Raw genomic sequence first — 27,080 nt, 5'->3', positions numbered from 1 at the left:
AGATCATAAAAGGTGTGTTTACCTCAAATGTTTATTTTCGGCCTAATCGTAAAACATGTCACCTCTCTTTCCTGTGCTGTAGATTTACTTATCTATCTTTTCATTGACAATTGTGTTCATAACATATTAAACTGTATGTGTAACTTTTTAACGGATTGTCCGATTTTGCTCAAACTCTCACTGATGTGTTCTACTAATATTGCTGCATTCACTCAACCCACATGTATAAAAGGTGAACTTGTCCTTTAAAAAATGTTCAAGATCACATTTGATGCATAAGTGTAGGTCTGTTGTATCACAAAACATCTTACCATGTAAAAGTTTTGCAATGAAGCCTAAAATATAAGGAGATATCAGTATTTTTCTCATTAAACCCTAACTGTAGACGGTTTCGTCTGGAAACATATCTTTCAACCATTGTTCCCATGTTTGTGTATTTAACAATACTAAACATCGATTATACAAATTCAAATTTTTAGTTGTTGTTTCTATCCCTAACTCACATATTAGAACTATTTCAAAGCACTAATTCTTGGTGTATGTTTCTTCTGCAAATGGTAAATTATGCCTAAAGTTAACCTGTTGAGGATGAGCTGATTGTGCAATAAAACACATTTCCCATAAACACCTGCCGAGTATAATAATAATAATAATAATAATTGATATGATTTATATAGCGCCAAATCCACTCTGCAGAGTGCTCTAGGCGCGGAAGGAAGAGAAAGTGAAGGAGATAAAGGACATACAAATATCAAGTACATGTAATGAGTAGTCAAATTGAGGCTTTAAACAAGTGAGTTTTTAGACTGCTTTTTAAGGATCAGGGCTATCGGTCTTCAACGCCAACTGGGTTAAAGTATTGTAATTATTAAAGGTATTAGCCTACATTTGTAAACCTGCAGCAATTGGTCTCATAGTTAGCATGGAGTTTGGGTATGATTGCAGTAACACCTGTGCAAAATTTCGTTCCAATTAGTCCATTACTTTCATTAAAAGAAATGAAAATGCACCGTATGCATGCGTATAGAAACGCTCGCTAGCTCCGGTCCACGCGCGTACTACATGCATGCGATACATGTGTAAGTTAATGTACGTAGCTACAATTGTAGCCCGCGCTCGCAATTCGATTTTGGGTCGGGTTGACCCGGTTTGAAAATTGATTTTAAAACGATGATTTTTCTCTCTTTTATCGAATGGTATCAACAAAGAGCAACAGGTGAGGTAGAACATGTTACTGTTATAACTTGTACTTGAAGTCATATTGGACCTGTTTTATGCAGTTTTGATTTTCGTGGGTTTGCAAATGTGGGCTAGTACCTTTAAACTCTCCAGTGGGTCCTGATGATGGATATTGAAAAATGTAATTGTGTCAAAACAATTATAGTGGCCCAGTGCTTTTTCATGACATACATGTACATGTACAGTAACATTGATCCAGTGCCATTTTCCATGAGGCTGAAGGCCAAATGAAATATGACACCCAACCGTGATATTTCCTGTATTTTGTGAGAACAAGAGAAGCAGGATGCAAAAATTTTATCTTTTAGCATGTAGATCTACAATATAGTTCTGTTGAGTGTAGTGTAAGCTGTTAAAACACTGTGTGCAATTCCAGATTTGGCAAGGATGTGAATCTAATGGTGTTATGGATAGACATTTGCAACCAGATTGTAAATAGACTGTATCACTTCTCAGTACCAGTACCGTAACTTAATGTACATGTATGTAAAGCAAGCTGCCCAAAATGAGACTGCATTCCCATCCAAAATTTGACTACCGGCTACATGTAAAACCTATTTGACTGAATTGGTCCATACCTGATATATTTTGTCATTGGGAATATGTACGGTAAAGACTATACATCTGCAGTTCACAGGAGGCCATAAAGGTTAAAAAAAAAGGAGGAAAAACAAAAAAACAACCTCCGGACAGATTGATTTTTCTGTCTGGTAAAACCTATGATGTATGCTTTTGCTTGCGGTCGAATTTGGCATGGGAGGTTGAACCATGGTGCAGGTTTTTTATTCAAATTCCATGCATGCTTTTTCACAAAGATTGCAATAGGTTTATCCTACACCTTGCAAGACTAAGGAATTTGATTGGAGGGGCAGGTGAATGAAATCTTTGTTACTACACACTGTAGACTGTAGGGAAAGAAACGTCCATGAATGGACCATTTCTGTAATGAAAATGTATTACAATTTATGGGGGTTTCTTGTTGTACAGCCTAGTACGGTAATGAAGCATTTCCTTTTCCTGCTCCTCCCATTCACTTACTACAATGTAGTACTTGTTTCTAGGTACATGCAGAGCAAGCCTCCGACAAGTTTTGTGGTTGTTTAATGCAACTTTTGTGAATGGAGCATGTATAAAATCTGAATATGTAACAGAACTGGTTGATTTTAATACAGATTTGATATCTCAGTTTACCTACTAAAATTGAGACACTATGCAAAACACATAATACAAGAGGGCAACAAGGGTGATAAAGAAAGAATAAATTATGTTTAATAGACATTTGTCCTGATATTTTATGCTACTCATTGTTTAGGTAAGGAGGGGCATTGGCGTTACATTTCATTTGACAGTATTTCATTGTAGGGCCTACATATATATGCTTTGCTTTAATGATTTATTGATTGTATTTTGTTTTATTCATTCAGGTTGAATGTTATGTAATGTATATATATTTAAATCAGATAGAGATTATTAAAAAAAAAAAAAAACAAGTGAAGGATGGCCCACTTTACCAGTTTTTCACACTGCTCTTTGCACATCAAATATCAAAGGAATCAAATAAATTGCTGTGGTTTGCTCTGGTTTACACAGATAAAAGTAAGGAAATCAAAAACAATAGTATGTAAGCTTGATTACAATTGGATATAAAAGTTGTAAGTTTAATTTTTAAGTCCCATTAATGTGTTTTCAGGAAACAGCGACATTAGGTCACATCTGGGTCAGTCCAAAGGGTTCGGCCAGCCTTTTGTGACATACTAAACTAAAAAACCCAGCCTAGACCTCATTAAAACCAAGCAAATATCTGCCAGTAATGACTTCAGTGAGAAAATGGTTTCCCACCAAGATTTACTGCACAAGCATCATGACATTGCAATATTAGACAGGGGAATTTATGGCCAATTCTATAGACTATAAATATCCATGTAATGAAGGTAAGAAAATTAATTTGTGGTGAAGCACATCAATGAAAGATTTCAGCATCTCTATAGCAAGCAGCAAAGTTCATATTGACACGGCAAGACTGAATGGCATTGGAAATTATATTCATTGTGAAATAAAAAAAGTTGACACCACCATTACATGGACATCATGTAGTTTGTTGACCCAACCCAAGGACTGACCCATTTTTATACAGAATGTGCAAAGTGATTGTATAAATCATGCTCTTTGATTGATAATTTAGCAACATCAACTTCTCTTGAAGCCATCAGTGTTACAATAATTTTGCCATGCAGTGATGTTATACCAAAAGTATTAATTGACTCTCTTTGGTCAGATTTAAAAAGATTTTATTTTTTTTTTCTGTGTGTCTTAATGAGACAAAACATTGCTTTTTAATAGCTTGCTTGTCATACTGGATGCTGTGAAAACAAAGACTACCAGCTCACCATTCATTCAAGCCAATACATACACCCTACTTTGTGCAATGACATTCCAATGACATTTGATGGTACAGTGTTACTCATTTCCTTGGTTTGGCAAATGGGATTCCCAGAGCACACTGTCTGTGTACACTGTGCAACTGATAGAAGAAGGAAATGCTGTGGCATGAGAGTAAGGGCGCGTTTACACCAAGCAAGATTTATAATTTTTTTCTTTTTTTGCTGTGGTGCACCAAAAGGAATCATGTGTGGTTCTATTAAAAAAACCCAAACAAACCAGTAATTTGTTACAAAATCACCCAAAAGTTATTCTTATGTCAAAATCAAGAGCAACAAAATCAGTAGTTGAAGATTAATTTTGTAACTAAATCTGGCGGGAAGTGATATTGTAACAGAACCAGACATGGTTCCTTTTGGTGCACCATAGCAAAAAAAAAAACAACAACAACAACCAAAAAAAACAAACAAACAAAAAACAGACCGTTGCTGTTATCATGCTCCGTATAAACAGGCCATAGCCCAAACAGTACTTGTAAGTTCTTTTCCCCCCATCTTTTTGTTTTGTTTTGTTTTATTCTTTCTTTTTTTTGGCTTGTCAGGTTTGATTGGGTTCTTTGTCCTGGTTTTCTTTTTATGCCTCCGCCAACGAAGTGGCCGGAGGCATTATGTTTTCGGGTCGTCCGTCCGTCCGTCCGTCCATACGTCTGTCCCGTTTTGTTTTTGTCGATATCTCAAGAACCGTGAGGTGGTTTTGCATCAAACTTGGTATGAGGGTATATCCTGGGGGGATGATACTTCGTTTGGATTTTAGGGTCACAGGGTCAAAGGTCAAAGGTCACAGGTTATTTTGTGAAAAGAAAAGGTTGAAAATTCATGTTTTTCTCCATATCTCGCAAGTGGTTCAAGGTATCTTCATGGAACTTAGTATTGTTCCAATGGGCAGTGATTATCTAGGGAAGTTGGGGGTCATGGTTCAAAGGTCAGGGGGTCAGAGGTCAAGGTCAACTCCTCAAAATATCACTACTTTCCTTATATTTATGCAATGCCTGAAGGTATTTTTTTTTTAACTTGATGTATGCATTATTACCCAATATATATTCTGTGGGAAGTTTCTTGCCAAAAGGTCAAAGGTTAAAAGGTCAAAGGTCAAGTGAAAGTGCTGAATTGCACTTTTTCCTCCATATCTCAAAAGTAACTCAAGGTATCATCATAAAACTTACATATTTATGCATGTTCAACCTACAGTAACAGTGATTCTCTTTGGAACTGTGAGGTCAAAGGTCAAAGGCCAGGTTTAGATAATGCTATTTTCCCATTTGATACTGAAATTATACTCTTTCTCAATACCTTGAAAATTACTCAATGCATAAACTTATAAAAGGGTCAAAAGTCAAGTAAAAATCATCAGTTCCCCAAATACCTGCACTCTGACATACCTAGTTCTAGGAAAGTGAACATTCAGCACATTTGTGGCAAACCTGTCATTTTAATATTTTGCCAATTGTGTGAAACTGTCATCACACATTGTCAAGACATTGTACTATAGACCTATTAGGAGAACCATGCATTATGGCGGAGGCATATCAGTCGCCGTAGCGATATATCTAGTTAACATAATATTTTATGTGGAAATTAGTAATGATGTTTGAAATAAATTTATATTCTTTGTGTGTGTGTGTGTGTGTGTGTGTGCAGAAAATGTTTACCTGTTCAGAGATTCATGAGGGCACATTGGTTCCACCAAGACTTTAAAATTATAACTTGGAGGTAATCAGCTGAGGTTCCTCAGACTTTCTTGTTGTGCTTGACTAATTTCTTTATTATATTTTTCCTGAATTCATGCATAATGTACAATGTTATGTTAAGTGCTCCCATCTAATCCTTCACAAATTAATGGTCTCCCTTGAAAATTTAAGTTCAATTATTCGGCTGAAGTCTTTATTGTAAAGTGAAATAAAGTTGATGTAAAACTGGAATGTTCACCTTTTTATTTATATGGAAATGTTCACTTGCCAGAAAAAGTTGTGTATATATCCACTAAATCAACATTAAAATAAATAAAAGAAAAATAGAGCCAAATGAAGCACTCTGTTCCTGTACCAAAGATTTCACAACCCATATCAGGACTACCCTCTAATGTTGAGAGTTTTAGCTCCCATCTTGCACGCAGAGCATCAAAAAATCATTCAGTGCAGCTGGAGAAAGGTCACTGTGACCATAGTATGAAAAATGGGATTGTGCTTGAGACAGCCTAAAATCATGCTAAATTGCCACAAAATTATGCTATATCATATCAACCAATGGTGCCTAATTGGCTCATTACAAAAAGTGCGGTGACATCCTCCATAGGAAACGAGCGTTTTTAAATGCACCGCGCAGAGCGCACAATCAGGTGTAGGACATTTACACGGACTCTCGACTTCACGAACTCATACCTCCCAGAATATGTCTTTTTGCTTTAATGCACCTGGTTTTTATGAAAATCTAGATTTCAAGCTTGCTCTACATACCTCATTTGTAGAGTTTTGTGAAAATTGTACATCGGTACCTTTCGAGTTGAAAATTAGGTGTCATTTCTCACTCAAACGCAATCAGCTCTACGACAACACACAATTTTACATTGACGGCGCTGTGTGCCAACTGTGAGCCTGAAGGCCACTTTGGAAGGGCTATTTTACTGCCATACCAGTTGTTTTTGTACAATGCACCTGCCTAGTGAGTTGCACCAAATACTCCGTGTATTTATACTGAGTTTGGAGGAATTTCGTGAAACTTCGCCATCTGTACCTTTTCGATATTCATAAACCATGTCAGTTTAGCCCCGAGTGAATCATAGAACCCACCAATATGTTCATACACTATTTAAGCAATTGCGCGTCCCTGCGTGCTTCTCACTTGAATACGCTACGCTGATTGGCTAAATGTCATTGGCCTTACGAGGTCGCATCGGGTCATCGTGTGATCGTGACGTAGCGCGTATGCAAATTCGTGACGTGACAATAGGTGCGCGCATCTTTATTACTATTTAGATTTCATTAATACATTAGCTCAACGTAGCATTTGCGGCGCGTGATTGCATCATGAATATGTATTATTCTTTAACGCACAACGCAGGGTGATTGGTGGTATGCAAATGATGGATCTACGTCATAGCTCATTATCTGTTTGTCACCGTTCGCGTGTAGACTTTTTGTAATGTTACAAGTACATGTAGAAACAAACAAACAAACAAACAAAAATGGTCCTCACTTTTTTGCTACAAATTGTGGTGCCAAATCGGCTGACAAGTAAATAAAGAGACACATTAATCAAGAAGCATAGCTATATAGTGATTTCTTTTAGTATCTGTAACAATTATGCTAAAATTAGCAACAAAAAAAAGAAGAACAACTTACTATGCCTTGCACAATACTACATGCTGAAGTGCCAAAAATTATGCCAGAAAGCATACAATGTAATATCATTGCTGTAATAGACAACATTTGTTGTTGTTGGTGAGAGGCTTTCGGCTGTGAGTGCTTATAATTGGTACTTGTGGAATTTCCCTTGGCAGTATGCAAATGATTTTTCACTCCCGTATGCTTGCGTATAGTAAAGCATGGCTTCCTGTGGCCTCTAATCTGTGTGGAATATCCATGGACAAATTTGTTTCATGAAGCTTCACTTGCCGGAGAGTGCTAATTTACTGAAAGCATTTTTAACTGAAAAGTACACCATTTGACTACTGGTATTTATCCATTACAAGAAACACCTTGCTGAATAATTTAGTTCACATATAATCATCTAATCTTATCCACTGATGTGCATGTCCAACTTTCGCTATGATAGTGTGTATTCACATAATTATGTACTGGGTACACATTTCAGCAACATAAAATGTGACCATGCATTACAAATTAAACCAACAAAAAGTAGCATGCCCTGATTTATTTTTTTTAAGGACTCTAAGTAGGTGAAATGGTTTAACCTAGTTGATCTTCATATTTTTTTCTATTTTTTTTTTAAAACAACAATTCTTCTACATGATTTACATGTTTGAGATCATGTCACCAGTGGGAAATTGTGTTTCGTGCAGTTGTAGAATACTCTCTTTCCTTGTAGAATAGAGTAAATTGTATCCCCCCGAACAGAGTTTGGAGGATACTACATGTATGGATTTGGCCTCATTGCGCCACCGCCGTGTCCGCTGCAGAGATTTTCTTGTGAGTGCTCTACTGGCTGCAGTTCTTTTTATATCATCTTCAAATTTGGCATGAAGGTGTATTATGGTAAGACAAGGACACCTATTGTTTTTGGTGATGGCGCCCTCACTTGTTCCGTCTTTATACATGAAAAGGTAAATTTTACATATTCAATGTGTGCGACACTGGCTTTGTTTCTTGACCGATTTTTTTTTTTTTTCAAATTTGGTACGTAAATGTATCATAGTCAAATCTATACACCTATACCTGTTGATAATGCTGCCCTCACTGTTGCACCTTTTACAGGGTCAAAAGATCACCCTGATCATGTCAAATTTTGCAAAACTGCTTATTTACACTGTATGCAATAACTTGATTGTTACTCAACAGATTTTACTCAGACTTGCTAAGGAGGTGTATGGGTGGTCATTCTTCATGTACGTGAAGGACACAACAGTTTAATAGTATGGTGACAGCGCCCTCAGTGTTCCGACTTAGATGCCATGTCACATTTCTTGCATGCGCTGTAGCATCCACATTTCTCATTAGATGTTCTTCAAATTTGGCAAAAAGATGCATTATAGTGAAATGAAGATGCCTATTTTTGGTGGTGGCACCCTCGCTTGTTCCGTCTTTATACTTGAAGCGATAAATATTTCATAGTCTGCTTGTGTGTACACTCCTGGCTATGTTTCTTGACTGATTTTTTTGGTTTTGTTTCAAATTTGGTATGTTAACATATTGTAGTCAAATTGTGATACCTTTACATATTGATACTGCTGCACCCACTGTTCCACCTTTTACAGGGTCAAAGGTCATCCTGATCAGGACAAAATTTGCAAAAAAGCTTGTACTGGATTTTACTCAGACTTGCTAAGGAGGTGTATGAGTGGTCATTCTACATGAAGGACACAACAGTTTGTGGTGACGGTGTAGCACCCTCAGTGTTCCGACTTGAAGGCCATGTCACATTTCTTGTTTAAATGCTCTATAAACCACATTTCTTGTCGGATTTTATTCAAACTTGGTATGAGGGTTTGCGGGGGGTTATTCTAGCTGTAAGAAAAATTTCCATTGACAAGCGCCCCATTGTTCTGACTTTTAAGGATGCCACGTCATGTTTCTTGTTTGTGTATACTACATGTAACCTCATTTCTCATGGGATTTTATTTAGACAAAGTTGTAATTGCTAAGGATCGGTGAATGCATGGTCATTCTGAATGTACATGTAATTTTACATTCTGCTTTTACTTCCATTCATTGCACAGAGCACAGTTAGTGAGATTAATGCACTTGTCAATTGTAGTCCCGGCCCATGGGTACCCGGGGATGGCCGGGACTTGCATCCCACTTGCAATTTTGCATGTTACACTACCCGGCCAAGTCCCGGCCAAGTCTCCGACAGGTCGGGCAAAATTTTCACGGAAATCCCCCGCTAAGTCCCCGGCAGGCCAGGCAAAATTGAAGTTGAAATCCCCGGCCAATTCCCCGACAGTCCGGGCAATATTTGTGCAGAAATCCCCGGCCAAGTCCCCGACAAGTCGGGCATATTCGTATAGAAATCCCCGGCCAAGTCCCGACCCTGAAGGCCCGGTCACACTGCCCAAAAGTTGCGTAAGTTTGCGTGAATCACGCAAGAAATTTGGTTTTGCGCGTGCTTGTCAGGTCCGTTGAGAATTTTCGCTGATTTACGCGATGAAAATCACCGATGAATTGCGCAAGAACTACGGAAATATCACTAAAAAATCACTAATCAGCGCATAGGCACGCAAAGGCCCCAAATAGGGCGAATTCGTGATTGTGCGCGACGCCTGACGACAGAGGTCCACGGAAAATCACGCATAATCTGCGCTTTATCACAATTAACTGCGTATGAATCGCACATAAACGTGATAGCGGCAACATTTTCGCAAACGATCACTGATATTCCACGCATATTTTGCGCGTTGCTCGCGTAAGAACAACGCAAACTACGCAAAAATTACGTAAGAACTAAAACAGCGCAATACTGCCTAGAAGTGTGTAAACTTTTACGCGAAGCCGAGTTTTGAGCTGCTCAAAAACCTGGCTTTTGAGGACCTGTCACACTGCCCAAAAGTCACGTAAACGCATGAATCACGTAAGAAATTCGAGCCTTATTTTACACGATACGATGCGCGATTTGCGCATTTCATGAGTTTGTCTACAATTTTGAACCTTCGTAGTTGTCAGCCGATGTGCGCCGGATCGGCACTTTACGCAGTTCCATGTTTTGAAGAGCTCAAAACTCGGCTTCGCGTAAAAATTTTACGCAGTATTGCGCTGTTTTACGTAATTTTTGCGTAGTTTGCGTGGTTCTTACGCGAACAATGCGCGAAATATGCGTGGAATATCAGCGATTGTTCGCAAAAATGTTGCCGCTATCGCGTTCACCAACGACTCTCCACTGACAAAAAAGCAGACTATAAATAATGACGCGTGTTTCGCGCTTGAAACACCTACGTATCACTGAAAATCACTGAAAAAAAATAGTGGCGTATTCCTATGTATCTCTAACAGAACACGGTAAATACTCACGAAATACTGATCGAGGAATCACTAATGTATCACTAACAACTCACGTATGATTGTGGTGCTATATTTTTGCGTGATCTTTCCGTACATAATGTAGTTCTTGCGCAATTCATCGGTGATTTTTCATTGCGTAAATCAGCGAAAATGGTAAAATTCTCGACGGACAAGCACACAAAACCAAATTTCTTAGTTACCAGTACGTGCAATGCGATTACGCAACTTTTGGGCAGTACCAGTGTGACCGAGCCCGCCCCCGCGTGGAATCGCGTAAAGCGCCGATCCGGCGCACATTTGCGGACAATACGATCGAAGGCAAATCGCGCATGTTTCACGCTAGGCTCTTTACGTGATTCATGCGTTTACGCAACTTTTGGGCAACGTTACGGAGTCCTCAATAGCGGGGAATTGCTAGTCAAGCGAAATAATTTATGGTCACATTACCTTACTGGAAATGGTACAAGTCATAATCAACTCTCAAGCAAAATCTGGCTCAATCCCGGCCAAAATTCCCGCCCCAAATGCCTGCCATTTGGTTGGAGCGAATTTCCCCCGACAAACCCCGGTTTATTCCCCACCCACCGGGGCAAAATAAGTGAATCTCCCCCGACAAACCCCGGTCCATTCCCAACCCAACGGGGCAAAATAATTGAATTTCCCCCGACAACACCCCGGTACATCCCCGGCCCACCGGGGCAAATTAAGTGAATTTCCCCCTACAAAGCCCGGTCTATTCCCGACCCACCCGGGCGAAAAAAATGCTGAAATCCCCGCCCAACTTGGTTGCAAGTCCCGGCCATCCCCGGGTACCCATGGGCCGGGACTTCAATTGACAAGTGCATAAAGCACTTTAATATAACTGGTAGACCCTGGTCTTCAAAGCCTCTTTTCTCTGTAAGCAATTTTTTTTTTTTTTTTTTTTTTTTTTTTTTTTTTTTTTTTTTTTAGATACTCTACTTTCTTTTCATTGTTTAGATACCTTAGAAAAGTCCATTTGTATTGAATTATTTTATGCTTATATCTGCTAATGAATTCAGAATCTGCACTTAACTAGGAATCCATGTCTGGCAACTACATATTTGGAGGTTTTGTGGAATTAGTTTTATTGAAATATTTTTGTAGTTTTCTTGTTCACTGATGGCAAGTAAACTGTCATAACAAGTCTAACCCTGTCACAAAATCCCCTTTCATATATAATCCCATACATTCACAGAGTTGTCTTTACATTACTGTACACAGAGAAGTTGATTATCAACTACAAGTCCATGCATTTTCAGGATTTGTGTGGCTGCGGTCATTATGTTCATGATTCTTGTGTCAAGTTTTTGATTTGAATAAACACAGTAGTACACCAGCAATCAAGGGGTCATTGGTTTCAAACCAAGTATTATGTCAATGAATTTTTCTCATTGCTACTGCTAACTTGTACATGTACTTCAGAATATGGCATATAAATCAGCACTTCAGTGATAATTATAATATTATTCAAATTCATGAAATTCTTCTGTCAAGATGTTTTCATTGCATCCGATAGACAAAGTGCCCTACATCGATGTAGATAAGCACTGAATATATCAGTGTTTTAGTAGTGGCCATGATGAAAGAAATCATGGGCATGTGTACACACCCGAGCAGGATTTGAACATATGACCTCCCGATCCTGTCAATCAGTTGCAATGATTATGATATTATTGATAGTCAATACTGATGTTGTCTTTATTTCCTCCTTGATTTACAGAAATCCTAGGTGGATGAAAAAGACAACTTACCATGGCATCAAAGAGGGATGCACATGACCACATCAGGGTCAAAGATGAGGCTTTCCGCTACATGGGTAAGGAGGCAGAAGAGCTGGAGAATGTGTTCAGCACAAACCGAATATTACTCCTACACGGTCCACCATTCATTGGAAAGACAAGGACATGTAAAGAAGTTGTGCTTCGAGCTGCAAGAATATTCCGTAGACAGGACTGTGAAACGCATACGTTCTACCTGGATATCAGAACTGGCTTTACAGTGAATGACGTGGTGAAAGAAGTTATTTATGCTCTGCAAGAATATGTCCAGGGATGGTCAGATGTGAAATCAGACGGTATCCATGTGCATGACCTAGCTCGTCGGTTTCGAGCTCACCAGAATGGGAAGAATAGAGCATATATATTTGCAATGGACAACATTGATAGAGTCATGAAGGAGGAGCAAGGAAAAGTATTGAAATTTGTAAGAGAACTTGTTTCAGGGACAGACTGTGTCTTCATGGTACTAGTGAGCAGAACCAGCATGAATCTGATTAGAGATATTCACTGTGTGAAAAGGCACCCTCACAGAGCTATGTCTCCTGCAGATGCAAAGGCATTGCTTAAGGAGGCCTCTGGTAATCCGCAGGACTTTGATCATCATGCAGACAGGATAATAGAACTGGTGTGCCGGTCACCTCTTCCAATCATGATGGCTGGATATCAGATGAACAGTCGTGGATTTCAGCTTCCGTTTACACCTCAAGAATTTGTTGAAGTCATGGAAGATTCAGTGAGCAGAACTCTAGGGCTGGAGAATGTACCAGCAGAAGACCAGATTCCAGAGACAATCAAGGCCATTGTAACTGAGAATTACCATATTTTGGAGAAAATTGTGTCATCTGTGAATGATCCTGAGTCATTTGATGCCAGTGAGCTGTATGCGACCATGGAGGATTCGCCAGGTCATGTGAAGCAGTTGATACTGCATGTCTTGCTGAAGGATTCTGTTTACATGGTAGCTGACAATGACGGTGCTGGCATGCAGAATGGACTTGATGCCTCACCACTTGTGTTTGCAGTCCTTAAAGAATTCTTCTGCCAAATGTCCTCAAAGGACATCTTTCTCAAAAGCTTCAATGAAGACGTCATCAAAGCACTTGACAACCAGGCGGATGAATTGTTGACGTCGCGTGCAGGAGCACTGCGTCATGCAGAATGGGACCTGCTGAAAAAACAAAGGCAAGGGTGTTCTCATGGAGACCTAAGTATTCTGTGGAGAAACATCATTACCATTGGGGGAGACCTTGTGAAGGAAGTTACTGGTGATGAGACCAAAGCCGTGCACTTCCATGCAGCTAGCACTCGAAAGATGATGAGTTTACAGAGTGGAAAGAATGCATCTTCAACTACAGAGACACACAAGACAGGAATTCAAGAGTCTGGTCACACGCCTGTGCTTCTACCAGGTCAATATTCAACAGACCCATTTAATTTCAAGCAAAATGGAGAGAGCAGGATTATGGAACCTGAAGCGTGTTTGTCGCCTGATAGCAGCTCCTCAGAAGAGCCACCCATTGAGAAAAATAAAACTAATGACATGGTGCAGAGAGAAGTTGGCTCTGACACAGTAGGAAAAACTGACATTTTGAGGGAAGGTTCTAGTGATATGTCAGGCAAACAAGATTCAGATCTTTCAAGAAATTCAGAGGAACAGCAGCTGATCAATGATGACTCATCCACTACTGACACGTCTGCCACCTCACCATGTCCCCCTTTGCCAAATGAACAGTCACCTGTTCAAGAAACAGGTAACAAATGTCAGTGTAGTAAAATCAAAGAGATATCAAAAGTTGTAACAAACAGTAAAACCAAGAAATGTCAGAATGAAAACATAGTTGCAAGTTGTGAAGCGTCAAAAGAGTATCAGATAGCAACTACAGCAAATAGCCTGGACCAAGTCAAAGAACAACCTTTAAGATCTTGCCCTTCAGATGATGGGAGTGTTTTCAAAACATTAATAAGTGTGGATGAATCAAACCCTTTCCCAAATACAGACTTGCAAGACCAGGACAAATGTGCCAGCAGTGGACCTTCTGACATCTTCCTAGAGAATGGGCAAGAATCCTTCGACACATCTTCCAGTGCACATGGTGACACAGTGTGCAATGGGAAACCTCAGTTTCGTTCTCTGCATTCCACTGATCAGTATCATCCAGTACAGCAGTCAACAGAGGATGTCTTTTCAGACAAGACTTACTCTACCATGTCAACCTCTCCCATGATCAGAAGCCATGCTGTTCAGCAGGACCAAAAATGTGGGCAGTTTATGGAGATGCATTCAGTGAAAAAGGCTGTGGAGTGTGTGTTTGACTGGAAAAGTTGTGAGAATGGTCACCATGATAATTCAAGGCTAGAACATGTCGAGAATGGTGGGCTGAAAAAGCAATCAACAACTGTAGATCTCAAGAGCCAGTATCAAAGTTTCCAAGTTGAAAATCCACTTGGTTTCAGGCAAAGTGGCAAGCTGGCTTTAGTAGAAGGAACCCCTAGTGTTCAGCCCACACATCCACCATTGATGAAGCATGAGTCTTTGTGGGATACAATGCAACATAGTAGCGTGAGAAATCAAATCCCTCAGTATGGTACGGATGTCCATGTCGGATTACCTCAACCACCACCAATCCCACCTGGTACCCCAATAGTTAGGGGAACACCATCTCAAGGGAGTTGCCAGTATGCTATACATCCCCTTACCACCACAGGGTTTCAAATGCCACAAGGGCGACATGGTTATGAACAGCAATATCTTAATTCTCGGGATCAACATCATAGGCAGGTTATGCCCACCCACTACTATCACCAGAACAACCAGGGTATGCCCACCCACCATTATCACCAGAACAACCAGGGTATGCCCACCCACTATAATCACCAGGAAAACCAGGGTGTCTACAACAATCAGCAACTGCCTTATCAACCCATGCCAACTACACCCAGCTATCCTTCTGTATTGAACCTCCCTCAGCAGTATGTTAAGCATCCACATTATCCCTTCCTCCAAGCAAGGCATCCCCACAACCCAAACTTTCAGGATCAGGCAAAGTGGCAGATGTCCAACCAGCAAACTCAAGCTTCCTATAATCAGCACCAGTTTGGCAACTGGTAAGAGATGGGAATTAGTATATGAAGCAAATAGCCCAAAGTACAGATGGTGATATGAAAATCATCCAGCTATCTTGTATTTTGGAAAAGTTCTTCTGCAGATTTTGACTGTTGCTTTTTTCCTGCAATTCAAAGTTCATAAAACATTATGTAAGTTAGAGAAAGCATTTTAAACAATATGGATGCTTTTGACTAATCAGTTGTATTTTCAACTTCTCTTGCCACTGGAAGTTACACATGCCCATCACACGTCTTTCCTGTTGCTTGATATTTGTTTCAAGTCACAAAAGTTTCTGAGTCAACCGAGCATACATTGATATACAGGTTCATAATAATCATTAGTGTATAGTGCAGTATCATTTATACACCGATAAAAATCGCCGAACGATTGCAATGGATTTGTTGCACTTTATCTGAAATTTGGATTATCTGCTTTTGTTGTACATATTTGATATTTCTAAAACCAGTTTCTGCGTGTATCTTTCACAGCACAACGTAGTGTGTGGTACAAGCATGTTTGTGTGAGTGCATTTGTCCTGAGTGGTAACTGCCAAAAGATAAAATCAGAAGGGGAAATAACTGTTAGGGATTGATTACATCTCTTAGGGTGGGATTTCACGGAGCACGCGAACGATTTGCGAATGACGCGAATGGCAAAATCCAGCATTCGCATTTTAGTCTGCAAAAGATCGCCAAACAAACATGAGGGTTCGGAAGCGTCGTCAGTTGTTCGCGAATGTCGTTTTTACTTCGGCGAGAATTTCAAAAAAGTTTGAAATTTTTCGCGAACCTTTTCCGCACACTTAGTCGGGATTTGCTCGTGAATTGTTCTCGAAAGTGTCTTTAAAGCTTCGTCATATGCGCAAGACCTTCGCAAGACACGCGCGATGTTCGCAAAATGTTCGTGAAACCCCAAACAGACTCCGAAACTTCTGAGAATGTCTCGCGTATGTTACGTGAAATCTGCGAAGTTTTTCCGATCATTTTACGACGTAATTGCAAACTGTTCGCGTACCTTTTGAGACATTCTCGCGAACGCTTAGCGCACGTTTGGGGGATGTATGCCCTGTACGTTTTCTGCAAATAGAAATCGTAGCATACATCTAAACATCAAACAATTATTAACAACTATAGTAACAAAAGAAATTATAGACTAGCAAAGAGAAAGAATATTTGATATACAAAAAAAAAATCGCAGAATATACTTAAAATCAATCTTAAGTATGTAAATTTCATTTGAACTATAGAGATTATGTGTTGGAGGAACTGCAAAAAAAAAGATCAAATGCTTTACTCGTGGAGATACGTCCTAACAGTTAGGGGAAAAAAATGTAGGCAAACACACGATAGAGAAATGAGAGAAAACAAAAAGAGAAATAGAGGAAAGAAAAAAAATCAACTCAAGAAAGCTGATTTGAGTTGATTTTTTTTTTTCATTGCTTCCACCTCTCCTTGCTACATTTTCTCCCATGATTATTGAAAATTTTTCGTTGTTCGCATTTCCGTCGCGTGTTCTTCGTGTACATAACATGCTGTACTTTAGCAATGATACACACGACAATCGCACATACGTCGTGGGAACTTCGCACAAATTGCGCAAGAATAGTTTCCGGCTTCATTGTCGGAAAACATTCTGAGAAAAACTTTTCCGAATGTTGGATTTTGTCATTCGCGTCCTTCGCAAATCGTTCGCGTGCTCCGTGAAATCCCACCCTTACTATTCAAACACATCTTTATGGAGATGAGTGACTGCTGTTTAGTGTCTTAAGAATTTTAGCACCATCAGCGATCTTTTGACTGATGTCATGTTTTCTCCCTAGTTTCATCCTACCTCAACTGATTACAGTGTATCATCTGGTAATACAGATAATTTAAAACAGGTGGTTTAAACTGTACATGAAATTATAGAATGCATTTACTTTAATAGCAAGGTTACTCTAGTAATTTTTGTGTCTTTATATAATTACATACATCAAATTATCGACTCTGCTCTGCTGTCATAGTCCTGAAATGTTTGATATTGAAACTCCATGCATGCTCCTCTACAGTCAATTGCCAGTGTATAAGCTATAAAAAAAGTTTCATGTTTAGACTTGGTGTCAAGAGGAACTGACTAAGATGACATAGTTGGGTGTAAGTGTCATTTTTATTTGCATATTGTGAAGAAAGCTCATACCTGAGAAAGAGAGGCTTGTGGTAACACCATGTGTACATCATCCCTGCAGGGACCATTGCTTGGCAGAAGAAAAGCTAAGGGAAAGAGGAGAGTAGTGGAGGGAAGGGGTGTATAGGGAGAGTGTAAGGAAGGACATAATGACAATCGAGGGGCAGCAGTGAGCTGGAAGTTGAAGTTGCACCGGTGGAGATGGGAGAATGGGGGACAGAGAGAGGGAAAATCAGCTAGGTTAAAGGTTTGGAAATCATTGGGAGAAGAAAGATGAAAGAAAGGAGGGGGGAGAGGGAGAAGTTGAAGGTTGGAAAATCATGGAGATAAGAGAGAGAGAGAGAGAGAGAGAGAGAAGTGAAGTAGATATGAAATTCTGTTAGATGATTTTACATACCTTCTGAGGCTATTTAATTTGAGATTCTGCTAATGTTTGACAATCTGCACTGGCTCAAAGCAGTAAATGTCCTAGTCAGTGTATGTCCTGTTCAGGTATTTGAATAACCCACTCCCTACAACATCACAAAGTATCCAAAGACTTTAGACAGACATACAGTGCACCATGCAGATTACCACATCACTCTCTGTCAATCAATGAAAGAATTTATTTTCTTGTCTGTTTTGTAATACAGAAATTGTATTTTTATTTGCCCATATTGAATTGTGCTCTTATGGCTTACCTATTTATTTTCTTTGTATCACTTTTACAAAGTAAGATGTTCAGTCTATTTTTATCTCTTTGGCCTCATACAAAATTAGTGCTCAGATGTATCACTGTGCTTTTAGTTGGTGCTGTAATACTGTAACTATCATTACACAAACGAATTGTACCCGTTATATGTGCTGATAAATGGTTTTTGTTGTGTATTTGTTGCTTTCAAAGTCATACTACATGTACATTGTACTCTCTAAAGTGGAATATGCCTTGTCTTCCATGCTGAACCTCCTTTTTAACTATTATTTGATGATGTGGAATCATAGTTTTGCAGTACTATTCATGTGGTTACCAAGGACTTTCATATGGCTCTCAACATCTTCGCACTGTTTAGTCACGATCCTTGATTTGATATGAAACTTCCTAGTTTTGATATCTTTTTTTTATATTCTCAGTTCTGTGGAACAGCATATATGACAAAAGGTAGAAGCCTTTCTATACCTACTAGCAAATGCTATGTTGCACTCCCAATAATACTAGTAATTTTTATTTTCTAAATAAGGATACATTGTTTTGGATTTTATTCTTAGTTTTTCTTATTTGTTTTGAAGGCTTTAATTGCCTTTTCTGAACATTACTTTGTTTTTTTAGATTGTCTTCATTTCTTTTTTTTCCATTAAAAGTAAGAAAAAGAAAGTGTGGGGAGATATATCCATGGATGGATAGTTATGTTCTGCTTGAGCTTAAAGCTTTTTATACTGGCTATCACCAGTGATCACTCAAGTGTGTTGCAACTAAACTATGCCTATGGATTGCTTTGAGTACAAGCAAACCCTCGATATCCATGTGCCATGGGAGAAAATTTATGGTTACAGTGAAAGCAGAAAATAAGATATTTCATACTATGTATTAACACAGTGCAACAAATTCTTTCTTTGGATCCAGTGGAACAAATTGTCATTTTTCAGACGTGTATGCATATATATTTCCTTGTTACCAACAGAACAAGAAAGCTCGTGTAATGAACAGAAATGTATCCTTATCCTTGTGTGTACCTGTGCAAGTAGTGTCTGTCAACTAAAATATGAAGCTTTGCCTATCGTAGAATACCTGGGGCCTGTTGATTTTTTTTTAATAAAAAAAAAAAAACTTGGGTGATTTCTAACAGAAGCTTTCCTTATGTAAAGTCAATGGCAGAATCACATTAACTTGAGTTTTCAGTTCTTACCAGAGTTTTTCTCAGGTTGAGCAATTGGTTTGCAGATACACATACCAACTCTGTATGATATATGTAAAAATGAACATACTTCATTTTTTTCTTTTAAATCCTGAATGATTTGGTCTATGTCTCACATTCAGAGTTTTGTGAATGGGTATTATTGTCTTCTTTGTATTTATGTATTACATATATAATTATGTTTTATCAAACTAATGTACACTGTTGTACAGTGCATTTGCATGTCCCATTTTGATTTTCCATGTTAACCACGAACTTGAAATCATACCAAAATATTGCATTGCATTGCATCATGAACTTGTGATTTTTACTTGCCCAGTTGATAGCTGTTGTGAATAATATACACTCTGTTTATCTCTACAAAACCAAAATGATGGCAGGTCCTAATACAGTGTACTGTGACTTCCTGCGGGTTACAGGCAAATAATGCTTTCTGCAATATGATTCATTTTAGATTATGTATGAATATCTCCGAGGTAAATGGGTCAGTTTCAAGAATGTGAAGTTATTTCCTGTTTCCCAATGTGCATGACCTTCAGCACAATATGATATTTGAGAATACTTTTATGAGAGGAAACTATGCCCCTGAATTGCTTCAAACAAGCAATCTAAGTCCTGAAATTTATGCCAAAGTGAACATTTTGGGGCGAAAGTGTGTAATGTTGGACTGACATCTATATATACAAACATATGAAGGTCAAATAATAAGTGTTCATTGAAAATTTGTTTTTCAACTGAATGGCCTGACAGCCCTTAAATTCCATTGGACGTTGTGTTTAATACCATATCTAGACTAAGTGGTGAACTACATGTATGATGTTACTTGGACTGACAAAATTGTCACATATTTGTTCATATAGGTTAGATCATAGATGTTGGTCCATGTTACGTACATTGTACCTTCACCCAAATTCTTATTTTGGCATAAATTCCAATAGATTGCTTGGTTAAAGCTATTTTTGGGCAAAGTTATCTCTCATTAAAGTGTTCTCAAAGATCATAGCAGTGTCTTTGGAGGTAATGCACATTGGTAAAAGAAAATAACCGACATCCCTGAAATTGGTCCTTTTACCTTGGAAAAAACACAATATTACATCTGGTGTTTGAAAGTGCAAAGTGGTTATGTAATGTTGGTACACGAGTCTTTGAAATTATAAAATGGATGTGTTTTTGTTTATGTGTTTTTTGTGTTTTTTTTTTGCTGTAAAAAGGGCTCTAAAACAAATTGGATGTCATTTCTCATTTAGTACAGTGAACTCTCAATGCACATGATTTTAACGAAACTCTTGATATTACAAAGTAAAAATTCAGGTCAAAAAATTCTTGTGTACATTTCTTCATGTACTTTATTGTTTGGCTGTAAAGAAATTTCAATATGATAAAAGAAAACTGCTGGTCCCAAGGACTTCGTTATATGACAGGGGTCAACTTCCCATAAATTAACTGTTGATTAATGTCCAATCCAATTGGCAGAATCTGAATCAGATAAGGTAGGTGGAGACTTTATGTAAGCAGAGCATTTATCATGAATGCAATATACTGTGTGTATATATATATATATATATATATATATATATATATATCGTCGCTGGGGTGACAAGACCTCGATCGTATCTACAAAATGTCAAATGTTCAGGAGAGCCAAAAAACATGGCGGCCAAAGCATTGTAGCGAATGGGAAAGCCTTTCCTTTGGCATGCCGTGGCAGTTTCATTTTTGGGGTAAGACAGTTGGGATTTGGACAGGACATCACTTCACCCATTATTTGACCATTAATCCAAAAAAGTCATTTTCACCAAAATTGCAGAGACAAGGTCTTGTCACCCCAGTGACGATATATATATATTTTTCTGTGTAGGGGAGAAATAGATATTTACCTGTATAAAGCCAAAAAAGTCTACATTTAGAGCATTGTTTTAATGCATTTTCAGCAGAATGATAGTAAAACAATATGTTTAATTAAACAAATATGAAGTACAAAGCTACTGAATCTGATATCTCTTCTCTGTGCCTTGTCTGGAATAGACCATGGTACAACACATCCAAACTAAAGCCACAAAGTCAAGAAATCTAAATTACAACACAGAATTACGGAAGCTTAAAAGTGCCAACCAGATGACGAGATAAGAAGACGAGAAGACAGGTTAAATACCGAGAAGCCGAGTTATTGCAACTCGGCAAGTCGACTTGCTTGGATCAAGAAGACAAGATGACAAGTTGTTGAAACTCGGCAAGTCGACTCGTTTGGGACAAGAAGTCAAGATGACAAGTTGTTGAAACTCGGCAAGTCGACTTGCTTGGGACAAGAAGTCAAGATGACAAGTTATTGAAACTCGGCAAGTCGACTTGTTTGGGACAAGAAGACATGATAACGAGTTGTTGAAACTCGGAAAGTCGACTTGCTTTGGACAAGAAGTCAAGATGACAAGTTGTTGAAACTTGGCAAGTCGACTCGTTTGGGACAAGAAGTCAAGATGACAAGTTGTTGAAACTCGGCAAGTCGACTCGTTTGGAACAAGAAGACATTATAACGAGTTGTTGAAACTCGGAAAGTCGACTTGCTTGGGACAAGAAGTCAAGATAAGTTGTTGAAACTCGGCAAGTCGACTTGCTTGGGACAAGAAGTCAAGATGACAAGTTGTTGAAAATCAGCAAGTCGACGTGCTTGGGACAAGAAGTCAAGATGACAAGTTATTGAAACTCGGCAAGTCAACTTGTTTGGGACAAGAAGACATGATAACGAGTTGTTGAAACTCGGAAAGTCGACTTGCTTTGGACAAGAAGTCAAGATGACAAGTTGTTGAAACTCGGCAAGTCGACTCGTTTGGGACAAGAAGTCAAGATGACAAGTTGTTGAAACTCGGCAAGTCGACTCGTTTGGAACAAGAAGACATGATAACGAGTTGAAACTCGGAAAGTCGACTTGCTTGGGACAAGAAGTCAAGATGACAAGTTGTTGAAACTCGGCAAGTCGACTTGCTTGGGACAAGAAGTCAAGATGACAAGTTGTTGAAACTCGGCAAGTCGACTCGTTAAGGACAAGAAGTCAAGATGACAAGTTGTTGAAAATCGGCAAGTCGACTTGCTTGGGACAAGAAGTCAAGATGACAAGTTATTGAAACTCGGCAAGTCGACTCGTTTGGGACAAGAAGACATGATAACGAGTTGTTGAAACTCGGAAATTCGACTTGCTTTGCACAAGAAGTCGAGATGACAAGTTGTTGAAACTCGGCAAGTCGACTCGTTTGGGACAAGAAGTCAAGATGACAAGTTGTTGAAACTCGGCAAGTCGACTTGCTTGGGACAAGAAGTCAAGATGACAAGTTTTTGAAACTCGGCAAGTCGACTTGCTTGTGCCAAGAAGATATGATAACGAGTTGTTGAAACTCGACAAATCGACTTGCCTGGGACAAGAAGTCAAGATGACAAGTTATTGAAACTCGGCAAATTGACTTGTTTGGGAAACAAATACATGATAACGAGTTGTTGAAACTCAGCAAGTCGACTCATTTTGGACAAAAAGACATGAAAATGAGTTGTTGAAACTCAGAATGTCGACTTGCTTGGGACAAGACGTCAAATGACAAGTTGTTGAAACTCGGCAAGTCGACTTGTTTTGGACAAGAAGACATGAAAACGAGTTGTTGAAACTCGACAAGTCGCCTTGTTTTGGACAAGAAGACAAAATGCCGAGTTGTCAAAACACGACAAGTCGACTTGTTTTGGAAAAGAAGACAAATTGGTTAGTTAGTGGAACAGAAAAGTCGACTTGTTGCGGACAAAAAGACAGTCAAGTCAACGAGTGGTTGGAATTTGTTTAGGACAGAAATCAAGGTGACAAGTTGTTTTCGACATTTGGGGTCTAGGAACACCATACACCCTGGAAAACTACCCTCCGGATAACTGCCACTTGGATAATTATCCCTCAGGACAATTCCCCCCTAGGGCAACTACCTGTCGGACAACTAACCCCATTGGGCAATTACCCTCCAGGGCAATTACCCTCTAGGACAACTACCCCCTAGGACAACTACCTCCTGGACAACTATCCTCCTAGGGCAATCACCCCTCTGGGCGATTCCCCCTTGGGACAACTACCCCATGGATAACCACCCCCAGGATGACTACCCTTGGATAACTTCCCCTAGGATAACTACCCCCAGATAACTACCCCCGCAGATATCTACCTCTTGGATAACTACCCCCGGATAACTACCACCAGATAACTACCCCCGGACAGCTACCCCTGGACAATTCCCCCTGATTCCTACCCCTGGATAACTACCCCCTGGATAACTACTCCCCGGATAACTACCCCCCCCCCCCCCCGATAACTACCCATGGATAACTACCCCCCCCCTCCCCCCCCTCCCCCCCCCCGATAACTACCCCCCCTCCCCCCCCCCCGATAACTACCCCCGGATAATTATAGTCTAGCAGCCAGAAAGGGTCCCCGTGCACCCCCCTAAAACAAAATTCTACGATATGTTCGAAGATCGTCAGAACCTGTATTTTCCGAATCTGGTTGTCGCCAGCGGAAAAAAAAGGTTGCGCGCGCGTCTAATTTGCGTATTTCTAAGATGGGCGCCGCCCGTTGCTAGGAGACGGATTATTTTTGAATAACTTTAGTTAGGAATAACAAATTACCATAAAAATGGTATCATTTTGAAGAGAATTAAATTTCCTACAAGCTGATACATATATTGTACCCCATTTGATGGGATAAATAGATGTTGTCATGAAATATTAAGGAAGGAATTATGTTTTTTAGCATTTTTCTAAAAAGATCCGCAATTTGGTTATAATGTTCTTTTCCATACATTTAATATGCATTTACAAATAACATTTGAATTTTCCTATAATTATCCCCCAAACATAGCTATTATCATGTGAAAACGGCTTTCCAATACATCAATTCCTTTAAAAGTTACACGACATTAAAGGGAATATGGTTCAATAGGTTTTACAGCAATATCTAAGGGTTATAATGTCTCCGCGCGCAATTGCGTAGGTTCTGTATGTGGGGTTTGTTGTAGATCACTGCTATCTATTGATCAAATCTCATCGAAATCGGCGAAGAAAGAAAGAAAAATTACACTTTCTATTCCTTATATGAAATAAAAATGTTTTTTTGTATTCTGTGCTACCAAACTCAATCCATTCAGCTTCCCATATGAACAGTTTCTTGTCTTTTTGGATTCCCTCCAAGAACGTGAAATTAATCACAACTTATCTGATATTAAAAAGTTAAAGAAAAAACATTTACGTGACAGTTTCCTCTTATTGGAAGATTAAAGTGAAAAAAAAAGAAGAATCTTATGCTAAAAGCCCTAAGAAATAAAAAAAAAAAAACTGTAATTGTTAAATGGCCTTTCAGAGTTTAAAATGAAACATGGCTATCTTATTTTTTCATAACAAAATGAAGGGAAGTATCTGTGTAGTTCATGTCGACTCATACTGGGTTACATCATAAATTCTTCAGAAGTGGTCCCCGTGCACCCCCCCAAAAAAAAAATCTACGATAGGTCAAAGGTCAAAGATCAAGTGAAATACATGCTCTCCTATTCATCCAATTAAGCCTAGGTCAAGGAAGGTGACCATTCATCACATTTTTGACAAACATGCCATTATAATATTTCGCCAATTTTGTGAAAATGTAATCACACATTGTCCACATGTACTATAGACCTATTAGGAGAATCATGCATTATGGCGGAGGCATACCAGTCGTCATAGCGACATTTCTAGTTTAATATTACAACGAAGATTACGACTATTATTAGCAGTTGGTGATTAAGTGGTGTACGAAGACTAACTCAAACAATACATCATTATATGAGTGGCTATAATGTACAATTGATAAAACCCCAATAAATTTGTTTTTTTTTTTTAAGGTTATACAGTGCGTATCAAAAAAAGGTAATCCAACTTTGGCGGGCTACTATACTTTACAATTGTCAGCTATGGAGAGCTTAATGTTTTAATTCTAATGATATCACAAACCATCGGAAGCTATGCTGCCGGCTGAAAGCAATAACAAATTTACTTCTTGTATATTATAGAAAGAATGGCCACGCGAAAGAAACAAGATTAATGCTCTGTTACTGGGAATTTGAAAACAATAATGACATTGTTTCCATTCCTGTTGTGTCGTTGGTTGTTGGCGTGTTTCCTTTCAAAGAGTGAAAGTAGTAGTAGGTTAATAGATGTCGGCGTTAAAGCTTGTACAATATAACAATATTGGTCACAGTTTATTATTCCGAAGGTTCATTTTTTTCCCCAAAGGTTCGTTATTCCGGAGGTTCGTCATGATGTAGATAAACGGGCCCAAATTAGTTATTGCTGAAAGCAATAACAAATTTACTTCTTGTACTTGTATATTATAGAAAGAAAGGCCACGCAAAAGTAACAAGATTAAATGCCCTGTTACTGGGAATTTGAAAACGATAATGACATTGTTTCCATTCCTGTTGTGTCGTTGGTTGTTGGCGTGTTTCCTTTCAAAGAGTGAAAGTAGTAATATAGTAGGTTAATAGATGTCGGCGTTAAAGCTTGTACAATATAACAATATTGGTTACAGTTTATTATTCCGAAGGTTCATTTTTTTTTTCCCCAAAGGTTCGTTATTCCGGAGGTTCGTCATGATATAGATAAACGGGCCCAAATTTGTTATTGCTGAAAGCAATAACAAATTTACTTCTTGTATATTATAGAAAGAAAGGCCACGCGAAAGCAACAAGATTAAATGCCCTGTTACTGGGAATTTGAAAACGATAGTGACATTGTTTCCATTCAAAATTCAAAATGGTCACCTTCCTTGACCTAGGTCTAATTGGATGAATAGGAGAGCATGTATTTGGGGATTTTAGGACTTTAACTTGACTTTGGCCCTTTCATAAGTTTATGCATTAAGTAATTTTCAAGATATGGAGAAAAAGTGCAATTTTTGTATTGTGTAGAAAATTGTTACCATTTTCATCTGGCCTTTGACCCTAAAATTCATAAGAGAATCACTGTCAGGCAGAACATGCATAAATATGTACTAAGTTTCAAGATGCCATGAGCCACTTTCGAGATATGGAGGAAGAAGCAAGTTCAGCACTTTCTCTTGATCTTTGATCTTTGACCTTTTTGGCAAAAAAAAAAAAGAAATTGCCAGAGAATCTCTATTTTGGGTTATACATGCATACACCAAGTTTAAAAAAAAAGTCCTGCTGGCATTGCATAAATATGAGGGAAATAGTAAAATTTTGAAGTGTTGCCCTTGACCTTTGACCCCATGAACCCCAAATTCCCTAGATAATCACTTCCAGTCAGTACATGCATAATATATACTATGTTCCATGAAGATACCTTGAACAATATCCAAGATACAGAGAAAAAAAGTAAAATTTTAAAATTTTCACTTGACCTTATCACATTTGACCTTAACCTTATCACCCCAAACTTTTACCAGTGAATTTTAATTGGGTAATACCTGTATACACTAAGTTTCAAGAAAATATCTTTAGGCATTGCAGAGATATGAGGGAAATAGTGAAATTTTAGGCATTTGACCTCGACCTTTTGACTTTTGACCTTGAGCATGTGCACCCAAAAGTTGATAGGCAGAATTTCACCCCCAATACACATACATGCCAAATTTCAGGGGGGGTTTTGGGGTCTTTTTTTTGTTACGCTGTCCGCAAAATTCATTACGGACGGAGAGAAGGACGGACGGAAGGACGGACAACCCGAAAACATAATGCCTCCGGCACCACTTCTTGGCGGAG

The 27,080-nt window shown here is 38.8% G+C and overlaps 1 protein-coding gene across 1 annotated transcript; it reads left to right on the top strand.

Moving 5' to 3' along the window:
* The first annotated feature begins 11,987 nt into the window (after positions 1-11,987).
* LOC140240869 (uncharacterized) lies at positions 11,988-15,851 on the top strand. The gene has a single exon (XM_072320643.1). It carries the CDS (start codon positions 12,122-12,124, stop codon positions 15,254-15,256), a length of 3,135 nt encoding a protein of 1,044 aa, XP_072176744.1. The 5' UTR covers positions 11,988-12,121; the 3' UTR covers positions 15,257-15,851.
* Positions 15,852-27,080: the final 11,229 nt, after the last annotated feature.

Source organism: Diadema setosum, chromosome 17 (assembly GCF_964275005.1).
Source record: "Diadema setosum chromosome 17, eeDiaSeto1, whole genome shotgun sequence".
NCBI classification, from domain to species: Eukaryota; Metazoa; Echinodermata; class Echinoidea; order Diadematoida; family Diadematidae; genus Diadema; species Diadema setosum.
This window is presented reverse-complemented; position numbering and strand designations above follow the sequence as displayed.